We start from the raw sequence: 14,320 nt of genomic DNA, 5'->3' as shown, positions 1-14,320 counted from the left end.
GCCTCTAAAGGTAATGTTCTCCTGCAATCTTAAATGGTGTTCTGTACAAGTATGTTTAAGTAGCAGAAATCTAGGTCTCACTAATAAGCTATGAAAAAAAACCTGCCAAAGGTAGTGGTGTTTGATCCAATAGGGTGTATGTGTGGAGCAGGAGGGAACATGCTAGAAAGTTTCTTTTTCCACTTTAAGAGGTCATCATCTTCTCACTGTTTTAAAAGGGTGTGGCAATTCTATAGGCAAACTATCACAGAAGAGAGAGTTCCTTTACTCAAAAGGAGCACATATTAATCTTGAAAGTTCTCTAACAGTGTTGGTATCATGCCTCTATATACTGCTGTATCAGGCTATCACCTGATATGCAGAGCATTCCTACCCTGAAGTAGTGGCTCTGCAATATTGCATACTGAAGGACAACACCGTATTAATACTCTGTAGCAATGGGCAAGGAGGAAAAAGCTATATATTTCTGTGACTGTTACCAGACTGTTTTCTGGTTTTGTACCTCTCTGTCCTATGGAATATTTAGAAATAGCTCTATTGGTATAGTCTTCTTGGAAATGGCGATTAATCTTTTGGGAAGAAGCCCTCAACAATTAATTGTTTTGCAGATTGGGTTCTTGTGGGTTTTTTTGTTTATTTGCTTTTGTAACAGACCTCACCCAGAAAGACTCTAAAGGGAGTCTGAGGCACAATTGCTGTAGGGTAAATTCCTAATCTATTGAAAATCAAGCCTTCCAGGAACAGCCTTTCATAGTACTTAAGAAGAGTGAAGCAGGTTGTGTGTCCATTGACTGTGATAACCCTAACATAAACTAGACTTACTGGATATTGTAAACCTGTCTGCACAGCAATCCATCGCTTTACTAGTCCTCCCAGACCTGCGCTCACAGGTCCATTATCTGTGCAGCTGATGTGTTGCTGGATGATGATCAGAGAAAGCTGCTGCTTTGCCATCTTGCAGGACATTTTGAAGCACAGGAAATTCTTGATCAAGCTGATCACTGAGACAATATGAGAAATTGGAAAGCATTTTCTTCTTGGGCAACCAGCAATAAATTCAGATGGTAGCAACATCAGTGCCAGCCCTGATTTTAGCTCCACTAAAATATTGTTTTCATGTTACAGTCTGGCCTGCTCTTCACTTTTCACAGATAAATGTGGAACTGACATCTCCATGTGTAGAATTGTAGAATAGTTGAGGATGGAAGGCACCTCTGGAAATTGTCTAGTCCAACCCCTCTGATTAAATTTATGTCAATTAAAGTTAGCTTCCCAGGATTTTTCCAGTTAGGTTTTGAATAGCTTCAAGGGTGGAGACTCTACAGCCTCCCTGGGCAACTTAGTCCAGTGTTTAACCACCCTCACAGTAGAAAAGCTCTTTTTTACAAGTGTTTAAGTGGCATTTCTTGTATTTCACCTTGTGCTTATTGCCTTTTGTCCTGTCACCGGGCACCACTGAGAAGAATTTGGCTCCCTCATCTTTACTCCCCCCATCAGTCATTTATACACATTGATAAGATCCTGCTGAGCCTTCTCTTCTCCAGCCTAAATGATCCCAGCTGTCTCAGCCTTTTCTTGAAAGATCTTCCAGTCTCTTAAGTATTGTTATGACTATTGGCTGGACTCACTCTGGTAAATCTATGGCTGCCTTGTGCTGGGGAGCCCAGAACTGGACCCAGCACTCCAGATGTAGTCTCACCAGGGTTGAGCAAAGGGCACAGATCACCTCCCTTGACCTGCTGGCAGTGCTTTTCCTAAGCAGCCCAAGGTGCTGTTGGCTTTCTTTGTATCAAGGACACATTGCTGTTTCATATTGAACTTACTGTTTCCAGGTTTGTGGGGATTTGGGGTTTTTTTTGTGTGGTGGTTTGGTTTTTTCCCTGCAAAGCTGCTTCCCAGCTGGTCAGCCTCTAGCCTGTACTCCAGGTGCTGGACTTTGATTTCCCTTTGAAATTCATGAGATTACAGTTGGGTCACTTTTCTAGTCTTTTGAGCTCCCTCTGAATGGTAGCACAACCACCTGGTGTATCAACCATTCCTCCCAGTCCTGTACCATCTGCAAAGCTGTTGAGGGTGCACTCTGTCTCATCATCCATGTTATTAATGAAGATATATTGGCCCCAGTATTGGCCCTGTGGCTATACCACAGGTGATTGCCTCCAGCTGGACTTCACGCTGCTGATTCCAATCCTTGAAGACTAACAGTTTAACCAGTTTCCAGTCCACCTCACTGTGTACTTACCTAGTCAGTACTTCATTGTTCAGTACTTCATTGTTTTGTCACTGAGCATGTTACAGACAGTGTTGAAAGCATTGTTAAAGTTGAGGTAAAGAACATCCACTGCTCTGCCCTCATCCATCAAGCAAGTCATCTCATAGTAGAATGCTATAAAATTCATCAGACTTGATTTCTCCATCATAAATCCCTGCATGTGTACTCCCAATCATCTTCCTATCCTTATTGTATTTTGAAATAGTTTCCAGGATTATTTGCTTGTGTTGCTCTCTGTTGCCTTCCTCCAGTACCTCCTTTGAGGTGAGACTGATCAGCCTGTCATTCTTTTTATTCTCCTTCTTGAAGATAGGAATGACATATGCTTTCTTCCAGTCCTCAGGAACCTTTCCTGATTGCTGGTCAGTGATAACCTTTCAAAGATAATTCAAAGTGGCCTCCCCATGACATTGGCCAGCTCTCAGCACTTGTTTGCATCTCATCAGAATCCATCCCATGGACTGGTGCATGTCTGATCTGTTTAAATGTTTCCTAAGTTAATGCTTCTCTGCTGAGGGGAAGGTTTCCTTGCTCCAGGCTTTCCCAAAGTTCTCAAGGACCTGGGAATTCTGAAGGCGAGTGTTACCAGTGAAGACTGAGCCAAAGGTGGCATTGAGTACCTCAGCTTTCTCCATGTTGTTTGTCACCAGGTCCCCTGTCCCATTCAGCAGCAAGCCCAAGCTTTTCCTACTCTTCCTTCTGCTGCTGATACACCTGTAAAAGCCTTTCTTGCTGTCCTTAATGTTCCTCATTAGATTGAACTCCAGGTAGGCTTTGGCATTTCTAACACCATCCTCTGTATTGTTTTTGGGTAACCCAATGCTGTTTCCACATCCTGTACTCTTGCTTTTTATCTTTGAATTTAGTCTGGAGCTCCAGGTTCGTCCACACAGGCCTCCTTCCACTTTTGCTAGATTTCCCGCTTTTCAGGGTGCGCTGTTCTTTGGCTTGGAGGTGATTCTTGAACATCAGCCAGCTCTCCTGGACCCCTCTTCTGGCCAGGGTTATAGCCCATGAGGTTCTTTCAAGCAGGCCGAAGCCTGTTCTCTTGAAGTCCTGCGTGTCATTCAGCTTTTTGCCTTGTTCCTTCACCTTGGAATCCTGAACTCCACCATGTTACTGTCAGTGCAGCCAAGGCTGCCCCTGACCTTCACATCCCTGACCACTTCTTCCTTTTTTGTAAGAATCGGTCCAGTGAAGCATGTGCTCTCTGGCCCTTTGATAACCTGTGTTAGGAGGTGGTCATCGATGCACTTTCAGAAACTGCATGGGTTGCTTGTGTCTTGCTATGTTGTCCCTCCAGTAGATACTGGAGTGGCTAAAGTTCCTAATGAGAAGGAACCAGGGTCTGTGAACATGATACTTCTTCCAGTTGTCTGGAGAGGGCCTCATCATCTTCCTAATCAGATGGTCTGTAACAGATCCACCACAACATCATCCATGTCAGTCTGCCCTCTAATCACGACCTGTAAGCGTTCAGCTGGCTGATCATCCATCCCAAGGCAGAGCTCCATGTGTTCCCACTGATCTCACTGAAAGGGCAACTCACCCTCCTTGCCTTCTTGGCCTGTGCTTCCCAAAGAGCCTGTGTCCATCCTTTGCAGCATTTCAGTTGTGTGTGCTATCTCACTATGTCTCTGTGATCCCAATGAGATCATAGCCCTGCAACTGCATGTAGATCTCTAATTCCTCCTGCTCCCACATGTTCCTCGTGCTGCATGTGTTAGTGTGCAAGCACTTCAGGGCGGGACCTGCCCATACTGACTTCCCAGAAGGGATGTGACAGCTTTCCCTATAATGTGGCTGTCCTGTAAGTACTTCAGAATATATGTGCATGTGCTTGGGGTGACCCCACTTCAGGCCTGTTTTGGAGAATTCCAGCTTCATGGACTTGAATTGAACATATCTTTGCTCTCTTGCTCTCTTTCTGTTTTCTTCTGTGTTCCTTTTTCTTCTTCCTTAGCTAGAAAGATGTGAATAACCATCAAAAAGCTGTGAGGCTGGAGGGTGGGGAAAAATGTTGTCTTGTGTGATAGGCCCCTTCCTTAAAGTTTTTTCCATGCTGAAATCTTTGCATTTATACTTGAAATCACAACTTTTTCCTGAACCATTTACCTATTTTAATAGCAACCATATCTACTCATCTCCAGGGTAAGTATCCAAAACCTCATTAAGTCCCAAATAAAGTAAGTTTTTACATGCTGGTATTTAGAGAGTGATGTACCACTTGATAGAAGCTATTTGTACTGCATCCTTATTATCAAACAGTAAACTGTTTTTTCAGGGACTGTTTGAAGAGATCTCAATTTCTTCCAGAGGTTTAAATGCTTGACCAACAGAAACACGTTCGCAATAAAAGAATTTCCAGTGGGCTTTATTTTTGAGGCTGTGTGTGCTTCAGCACTGATTGAACTTACCTTCTTGTTTGTGTACCATAAAGGTGCTAGAGAGCCAAGACAAAAAGTTCCATTTCTGGGAAGGGACCAGGAACTTCTTAGGACACAGTTCTGGCAGGAAAGATAAGCTTGGAAAAAGTGAGCATGAGAACATTTTTCTGCTACTTGCTCGCACTTTTTTTTCCCCCAATAAAACTTTTTTTTGCATGTTCTCACCTCTAGCATTAATGTGTCATCAAATTTCTCTGAACTGGAAATATTCAATGATGTTTTGAGCATTAGTTAGTGGTGTTAAAAGGCAGGTGGCAATATTATATTATTTTCTGAGTGATTTTGTGAATCGGTGAGACTTGTTTTTGTGTAATGTATAACTTCTGTTTTAATGTCTGTTATAACTTCTGTTATTCTGTTGTTCCATTTTGTGTCCATGCTGTTCAATTACAGCATGCAGTGAGATTATATTTTGAACAATTATGAAATAGTGGAAACTTGTTATCCAATTAGCAGCAAACTTTCAAATGAGTTAATATTTTCCCTATTCTTCTTATTTGCAGGAGACAGCTGCAATCACTGGATGCATTATAGTGATGCCACTAAAACCAGAAGTGGATGGGCCAAAGAATTATTAAATGAATTCAAAAGCAATGTTGACTTGCTTAAGCAGGCTGTGAAGGACCAGGTCATAGATTCTCCTCCCAGATCACCACCTGCTGTGTCTCCTCAGAACCTGCAAACAGGTACTTCGCATCACTAATGCTCTAATTCCATGAAATGTTAAAACTATTCTAAAAAAGACTGTTCTTTTCAATGATTCCATCACTATTCTTTCCTACAGGCAAGGAACAGATACCGAAAGGAACATCTAGGGCTTCCTCTGTATCTTCCCAACAACCAAAGGGCAAACTGATGTCTAGTCCTATTGTGGTTAGACTTGCAGATTTCAATATATATCAGGTACATTTCTTCAAATTAGTAAAACTGGGGCTAGTTAGCCCTTGACTGTTACATAACAATGGTTTTTAAGGGACAATTCTGAAGCCCATTGAAATTAATAGAAGTCTTTCCATTCATTATTGGATTAGACCTTTATGGGCCTGCTTCTTCTTTGTTAAAATTGGTGGATATTTTCTTATTGACTGTGTATTAGATGATAACCTATCACAATTATGTTTTGGATCCAAGTTCTACTGTTCCCCAAATCCTGACATTTGGAATTTCACGTTTTCGTTGTGCTATGTTAGGTACACAATACTTTAATATGTGGTTTTGTATCTCATGCTTTTCTTATTGTTATCTTTTCAAAGTAGATGGATTTTTTTTTTAATGTTAAATTAAGAGTTTTAAAAATTTTTCTTCAGCCCCTCCCTCCCCCAGTGGTATTTTGAGTAGGCACCTTAACTGTTCTTCCCCCCACTCTGCCACCCCCATTTGTTTGAGTTAATAGTCTTAGTTGCTGGTCGTGGTCCAGATTCACCCTTTGGTGCAGATAGGAGGCAACTGGAATAGAAAAGGAGTATATCTCTAAGGCAGAATGGTAATGGTAGAGGAGTGCTGTACCCATACTGTAAAGTTCAGGTCCTAACAGAAAAGCTTAGTGTGTACCCTTAGTCATTGTGACTTCTACTTGCTCTTGTTACAATTTTCAATGCTTTTTTGCTATATCACTTCTGGTAGAGTGGGAGGTTGCAGTTTGCTGCCAGGAGCCTTCATCTGGGTTTGAAGTCTTTTATAATATCATTTTGTACTGTTGATGTTTCCATTTGCCTTCTACTCTTCAGATGCTTGTCTCCTCCCTACACAAATCAATTTTCAATTCTTTTAATTGTCATTATTTCTATAAAATTTGCAAAAAGTTATTTTTCTAAATAGACCTGTTAGTACTTGAGTTTTTCTGTGTGTTAATACAGAGATGTTTGCAGCTTGAAAACAGCTACATAGAGTGAAGCAGGCTTATAAAGGTTATATATTCATTATTTCCAGTGAAACTAATACAAGTAGACATCATCATACATTCAGTATTAATAGTTTGGCTAATTCCAATCTAGCAGTCTGACCTATGAAGTGTTGGATGAAAGAGCTTTGTTTTGACAACATAATTTTTAAACTAGTGTACATTACAAGAAATTTAAGGTCACATATATCAAAAGGTGATCTCTCTTTTTGTTTCCTAACTTACATTGGAAGGAAACAGAAATGGAGAATTACTGTTCTGTAGTGTCTTGATTCTCCTGTGAAGTAGACCTTCGGGCATAGTCAAGAATACGTATCTCTGCCACATGCATGCTGAACACCTTGCATAGCAGTATACAGTTGAGAGTTGGTCCATGTACTGGAATCTGTCCTTATGACAGCATAAGGACTTCCTAACACGTGTGTAATAAGCTTATCTAGCTTATCTATCCCTTATCATCTAGATATGGGATCCTTTTGGACAGATGGTATGCAAATATACCATGTCCTACCATAATTGCTTCTACAGGAGCTGTAGTGTTTGCAATAAAGATATCAGATCACTCTAGGCTTCTACTGAATGCCTTGGAAAGTGACCTGCTGCCTCCCACCTCACGTGAAGGAAGGGGAACTGGTACTGTTAATACTATACAGTTTTCTTGTGAAACTTCTATTCAGATTGCTTCTTACTAGAAGGCAACTAGGTGTTTCTCATGTAGTTGAGGATCTGCATCTGAGAGCAGTGGAATGTTACCAAACTAGGGGCAGTGCCTTGCAAATACAAGTGCTTAATGATTCATAACAATGTAATGTATTAATGAAATTAATCTTTTATCTCTTACAGGTTTCAACAGCAGACCAGTGTCGTTCTTCCCCTAAAGCTCTGATCTCTTGCAATAAAAAGTCACTTTATCTTCCACCAGAAATGCCAGCTATTCATATTGAATTCACTGAATATTACTACCCAGATGGAAAGGACTTTCCTAGTAAGACTTTTTTTTTACTGAACCATAAGTTTTATCTGTTACTTTCACCTTTACGAAGCTTAATACTGATTTCAGGTTGACAATTAGAAATAGGTAATGACTTTCTAAAATGGAAAAAACACAACACTACTCCATTTCCATAGTGCTTGCTTCTGGCAAACTTCTATAAATATTTTTTTTTATAAACATGTTTTTTAAGTCTGAAAACACTCACAGTATTTTTACTGGCACATAAATTATTCGTTCTCCAGCATACATATATTGTTTCTGCAGTTCCACTGTCTGGCTACGTAAAAGAACTCAATGGCTACATAAAAGAACTCAAACTATTGCAGTAGTATCTAAGATGCAACAAAATGCTACTGGACTTATGTTTATTAATGCTTTATGGGGCTGTCCCTGTTTTATATACAGAAATGTCAATGGATTTCTTGGGGATGGGACTTGAGGACAGCAAATCTTCTTGGTCCTGCCCTTCCTCTGTAATGAGGACATTCTCCCCCTCTCCTCAGACTTCATTCTAGTCTAATACTAGCTTTTACATTCAAAAATTCAGTTACTTGCTTGGAGTGAGAAAAAGAAGCATCACTTTACGTATCCTTGGGACGAAAGGAGTGGGTTTGCATTCTTTCTGTGACGTAAAATACTAGTAAAATGTAAGTCTGCACTTGTTAGTTTGTTTTAAAAACAAATCCAACCCCTAAACATTTTACTTAATCTCATGATTTTGTTTTGTTTTCTCTTTTAGTTCCATGTCCAAATTTGTATGGCCAGCTGAATGCTTTACAGTTCACCCTGGATGAGAGGAGTATTCTGTGGCTAAATCAGTTTGTGTTGGATTTGAAACAGAGTCTTATTCAGTTCATGGCCATGTACAAGTTAAATGACAACTCAAAATCAGATGAACATGTTGATGTTAGAGTTGATGGACTAATGTTAAAGGTACACTGTCATTGAGGAGGGATTTTGTGGTTGCTTGGAAGAAAATAATTTTTCTCTTATTCTGAAAAGCTGTTAGCAAAGCAGCTTAAGGAATAAATGTCCAAATACATGAACAAACAACCCACGCAATAAAAATTGCTACTCTGGAAAACAATGCAGAATATGATGGTTTGAAGAAAAACATCTGTCTTCCATACTACACCAGCTATATGTCCTAGGGGTATTTTGGTTTTATATTGAAGACCTGAATGGGAGTATTAACAAATTATTTCACTGTGTTCAATGAAGCTGACATAGTGGGAGAAAAAAAATTCAGCACTGAAGTCAAAATAACTAGCAAAAAATTTATATTTGCACTTAGTATTAATGCAAGGGCCCCTCCTGTGTTCCTCTGATAGTAGTATATCAAAACTCTTTAGTCTTGTTAGTGAATGCCTGGAGTAAAGCAAGCAGTTCATCTGAAGGTTTATTTCCTTCTCCAAAACCCATTATCACTATTTTCTGATTCACACTGGTGCTTGTTAATGCAGCTGAACATCAGATTTTTGCTTCCTGTGTTACCATCTTCTTTGGAGGAGAAGGATTATTGATCAGACAAATCCCCCCTCTCTCCCCACCATCGTTGTCCGTGTCCGTCCCCGCCCCCCCCCGCCTCAATTCGCATTGGGCATTACTTTCCAAGGTTCAGAGGTGAGCAAAACAATGAGTCTTTTTGATGGTGCCCACAGGAGAGGTTTCAAGGGTTCTAAAAAGTCAACCATCTTTCCATAAGTTATCTTCCTAAGGCTCTTGGTGCATATCTATGGAACTTTAAAAGGATGTGATTTGTACTGAATGAAAACAATTATTGAGAGCTAACAACCAGGCAACTACAAATACAGGCTGATCTAATATTGAATTACTGTATGTGAATAGCCCATTAAACTAAGAGAAGATAAAAGTAAAACTATTCCTAAATCCCTCAAACCTTGATTCATATTAATTGTTTCATCCCTGTATTAACTGCATTATTTTTATTCGAGCAAATTATGAATCTTTTATTATTGGTGTGTTTGTTTATACATCATATAGCTAATTATTATATAGTTACATATTTGGTTATTTTGTTCTGAGTCCTTTTATTTACATGAAGAAGCTTCATCACTCCCATCTTTTAAGTGTCTTTAGGGTGACTTTTTCACTCTGATCTTTCTAGATTCAGCATGGAGATGTGACAGAAGGTAGTGTCACTGATACTAGCAAAACTAGTGGCCAAGGTCCATGTTAAAAACATCAGATACAGGTTTTGCCGTAAAATATATATTTCCTTTAAAACTTGCACTAAAGATATGCAAGTTAAATTAAATCCAGCATACTGAACTATTTTGTTGTTTTTAGGAGTTGGAGTATATTTTTGTTTTTATGATTAAAAAATTATGATTATCAGATAATGGTCACAAAATACGTATTCTGTATTCTTCAATGGTAAGAATATTAGTTGTGTTAGCACATTTAATTGTTTCCTTGCATCTTAACATAGAAATAAAATACTGTAGTACTCACTGTAGTGAAAAACCATATTTGACAAATCAGATTGAACTCCAAATTATAATTCTCTGTTTTTCAAAGTTGTAAATACTTGGAACACTTGAAGAAACTTTCTGCCAGGCTGTTTCTGAGTTGAAGAAATGAGACACTTCAGCCTCATATAGCTGACATAATTCTAAATTGATAAGAAAAACCTGAGACCTTTACGTTTTTGTACAAACATTTGAGTTTCAGATGCCATAGCGTCCTTCTTAAAAATGAGGGTAAATACAAATGACAGTCTGTGAGCCTGATTTATCCTTGTTCTGTGTTAGTATACTTGAGTTCTCATAAAATTATATTCCTTTATTTTAGCTGTCATGGCTATTACTTTGTTTCTTTAATTGTATACATTCTTACTTTACATATTTCTAACAAGACAAAATATATTTCTCTCTTGCAGTTCATCATCCCATCTGAAAACAATCCTGAAATTCATAAAGATCAACCCCATGCACTTTCCATTCAAAGTTCAGAGATGATTGCTACGAATACAAGATACTCGCCAAACTGCAGACACTCTGATCTAGAAGCTTTGTTTCAGAACTTCAAGGACTGTGAATTTTTCAGTAGAACTTTCACCACCTTTCCTAAGTCCCAGAAGAATTTTAATCTTTTGCATCCAATCTTCCAGAGACATGCTCATGAACAAGATACTAAAATGCATGATGTTTATAAAGGTTATATCATCCCAAAATTGAATAGATATGCATTAAAGACATCTGCAGCTACAGATGTTTGGGCCTTGCATTTTTCTCAGTTTTGGATAGATTATGAAGGAATGAAAAGTGGGAAAGGACGACCAATAAGCTTTGTAGACTCATTCCCACTTTCACTTTGGATTTGCCAGCCAGTAAGATTTGCAAAGTCACAAAAAGAGCTTTTATCACATAATCGGACAGCTTTGAACATTCCAAAAAGTGAATCTGGCGATCTTGCTAATAGACTGCAACGTAAAAAACTTCTAAAGGAATATTACAGCAGTGAGACAGAGCCATTGACCAATGGCATTCAAATGTCAGACACTTCAGGAGTGCTTTCTGAAAGCTCTTCCTCTGATGCAGATGTACATGTTCTCGTCCATGTTCAAAAACATGTAAGCCTGCAGATCAATCATTACCAGTATCTTTTTTTGCTGTTTCTCCATGAATCTCTCGTATTGCTCCTGGAAAACTTAAGGAATGATGTAGAAGCAGTGACAGGAAAACCTGCAAAGCAAACAGATGTCTGCATTGGGATCCTACTGAAAAGTGCAGAAGTAGCCTTACTACTCCATCCGGTGACTCAGGGAAACCCTTGTAAGTCTCCGGTTGTGGAAGAAGGAAGTCCCATGGCACCAGAACTCTCCCCTTTGGGAAACGGGGAAGCTCTTCCTTCAGAGAATAAATTAGTTGGCGATAAGATGATGCAAGCTGGTATTACTAATTTTGATTATGTAAATGACTGCAAGCCTCTGAATGCTGAAGTTAATAAAGAAATTTTAACAGATCCTCTTTTGCTTAAATCAGATAGTATTACAGATTTTCAGAAAGGAACGTCATTTTCAGATGATGCATCAGATAAAGGTTTGGGAGATACGAGTGAAGGAGGAAGCAGTGGACTTTTTAGCAGAAGTGATTCAGAGGAGGTCTGTGGACCTCTAAGTGAGAAAAGTAGTTTGCATCCTAGGGATTCAGCATCCATTTTAAATAAGAGAGAAGACTCTACTGAATTGTTCATTGATAAAGAGGATGACAAAAACATGTTCTCAAATAAGTTAAATGAACAGGAAGGCACAAATGAAGGCTGTCCTAACCAAGTCACTGACTTGGAAACAGAAACTGCCTTAGAATCTGAAGAGCTTGAAATCAACAAAGTGACTTCAGTTAGAATGTTTGCATCTCAGCCTTCATCAAGGTATAGAAGATTTAATACTAAATCAGTTTTCCTGCTATTTGAAAATATTTATCAATCTTGTTGGCCACATACTGGCCACATAATGGTCAAGAGAAGTGAACATCTAGTAGATGAAAAACTTAAAAGTGTATAAAGATATAAGATATGCACTACCCAGCATTCAATGAAAGCTAAAACCAACTGTTAGTTAATTGATTTAAACTATTTGTTTTCAGTTTAAATGTTTTGAAATATGTATTGAGAAAAATATCGACACAAATATCCACAGGAATGTGTGTTGTTTCTATGCTTATCTCTTTTTATAAAAATTTTTCCCTTGCCAAAGGGTTATTGAGTTTTCAAATTTTTTTCTATCTTGCCTGTTTTAGAGGAATTTTTAAAATTAACTTCTATGTAATTCCTTTAATTTGAAATAATAATTTCCTAATATCTTTACATTTAAAAAGTGCAAAGCCTAAGGAACGCTGCCCGTCCAACCTCCCTGCATTCTCTGTTTCTTACAAGAATATGAAGAGAAGTCCATCACAAGTTTCTCTGGATACCATCTCTATTGATAGTATGATGCTAGAGGATCATTTGGTCGAGAGTGATGGAAGTGACAGCCAAAGCTTTCTCGAGAAAGGTGAGTAGGTTTAACAACTAATTTTAAGCAATACATTAAAATGTTGTTTGTTGCTAAAATAATACTCAAAAGGATTGTAGTGCAGCAGTATAGCACTATTTCTGTTCGCGTCTCCAGTCAGTAATACCAAGTATATTCACAGCACATCATTTCAAGGGAAAGCAATAAGGTGTGTGGCTTAAGTACTTCTACTTAAATACCACTTAATTTTCCTCTCTTGAGGAGTGTAAAAGCATTGCAGTGCTATGTTGCAACTCTGAGTTAAGTAGAACTGTTCCCTGCTTTGCTTAAAAGCTGTTGCTTTGGCTGTAAGTGTTTAGAGGTTTGTACCCTGAATCAGTGTTATGCTTGAAGTGGTAAAGAAGCTTTAATTTTTAAAATAAATGAAAAAGTAATGGCTTGTCGCTAATATTCACTGTGCTAATTACCAGGCAAATAGATTTGGTAGTCTCCTTGCAGCTGATTCCTTACAGAGCAGTTCCTAGCTATTGACTGTCTAACAGCAGGTATTTGTCCAATTTTTGCTCATCTGTGCGTGAGCGTTTGCCCCTCATCTGAGGGACTAATTCATGCATATGCTAATTACGTCTGTATAGTCTGTAGTATTGTGGACTTATGCAATTGTAATGATCTAGTAGGTCTCTGGCAAAACTGATTAGATAGTTTTCTAATGTCAGGAAATACAATAAGACTTCGTTGGTACCTCTTTTCTGACAAATTCTACTTTGAATAAAGAATGACAGTATTTTTTTCTGTAGGATTTCTTTTCAGTCTAGAGCAATAATGAGAAGAATGCTTCACTTGCAAACCTGTTATATATTTGGATTGTAGGAGTATTCTTGCATGTGCTTATGTGGTAGTATGCCATAAAATAAATTTTCCATTTTAAATAACATTTTTATTTCTTTTTATCTTGTTAAACAATATTTAGCTGCAGGTTAAGTCTGCGTACTTTCTAGTTGTCAAGGAAACAATACCATGATCACTGTAACGAAAATATATATAGCTTATTTCTCTAAACATAAAACTGCACACATTTGCTCTAAAGGCATTGTGCAGTGTTTTAGATACATGGCTTGGAATCTTTAACCTTTTTTTCTGCTGGATCAGTTTTATATTTGATTTGGAAGACCAAAAAAGGCCCTTTGCAATTTTTTAAGTAATGCACATAGAGTGCCATTTTGATTTTGTCATTATATCCTTCCCTACTTGCATAGCATCTAGAACTTTGAACTCTCTGTAAGAGGAATGGATTTGGCAGTTCAGTCAGGAATATTTGTTTAATAAGCCATTCAACTCATCTTAAAAAATTAGTTAATGTATGCATACAGTAACTGACACTGACTTTATTCTTAATGCAGGAGTGATTCAGGTTATGCTATGCTAACTTTATGTTTTTTCTGATGTATATATGGAAGGTATTACAGCCAGAAACTATCAAAGCCCATCAGAAAATGCCCATGACAGAGGCACAGTGATTGAAAACTGTGATGGGTCATCTCCAGATGCCATGAGCGCTGCTTCAGAGAATGCCCATGAGACTAGTGAAGAAATGGTAATATTATTGAATTCCATTAGAATACATGCTTCAGGAAATTAAACCTTAAAACAGAACTAAAATGAATGCTTTTAGAGGTGATTTTTCAAGTAGTTTTGAGAGCTTTTGTTAGTGCATTATGTAAGCCTGTAG

General features: G+C 38.3%; 1 protein-coding gene across 1 annotated transcript in view; it reads left to right on the top strand.

Moving 5' to 3' along the window:
• The window catches only part of BLTP3B (bridge-like lipid transfer protein family member 3B), a gene marked incomplete at both ends in the record, with an annotated part of 57,326 nt that overhangs the window by 30,017 nt on the left and 12,989 nt on the right, over positions 1-14,320 (top strand). The window contains 7 exons of the mRNA XM_082013754.1: positions 5,223-5,405; positions 5,504-5,622; positions 7,463-7,604; positions 8,353-8,546; positions 10,516-12,008; positions 12,455-12,630; positions 14,049-14,185. Coding sequence (XP_081869880.1) covers positions 5,223-5,405; positions 5,504-5,622; positions 7,463-7,604; positions 8,353-8,546; positions 10,516-12,008; positions 12,455-12,630; positions 14,049-14,185 — 2,444 coding nt within the window. The remainder of the gene's footprint in view (positions 1-5,222; positions 5,406-5,503; positions 5,623-7,462; positions 7,605-8,352; positions 8,547-10,515; positions 12,009-12,454; positions 12,631-14,048; positions 14,186-14,320) is intronic.

The sequence above is a fragment of the Phaethon aethereus genome (genome assembly GCF_964289735.1).
Source record: "Phaethon aethereus genome assembly, chromosome: 1".
NCBI classification, from domain to species: domain Eukaryota; kingdom Metazoa; phylum Chordata; class Aves; order Phaethontiformes; family Phaethontidae; genus Phaethon; species Phaethon aethereus.
The sequence above is the reverse complement of the archived record's forward strand: the minus strand, read 5'-3'. Positions and strand labels throughout refer to the sequence as shown.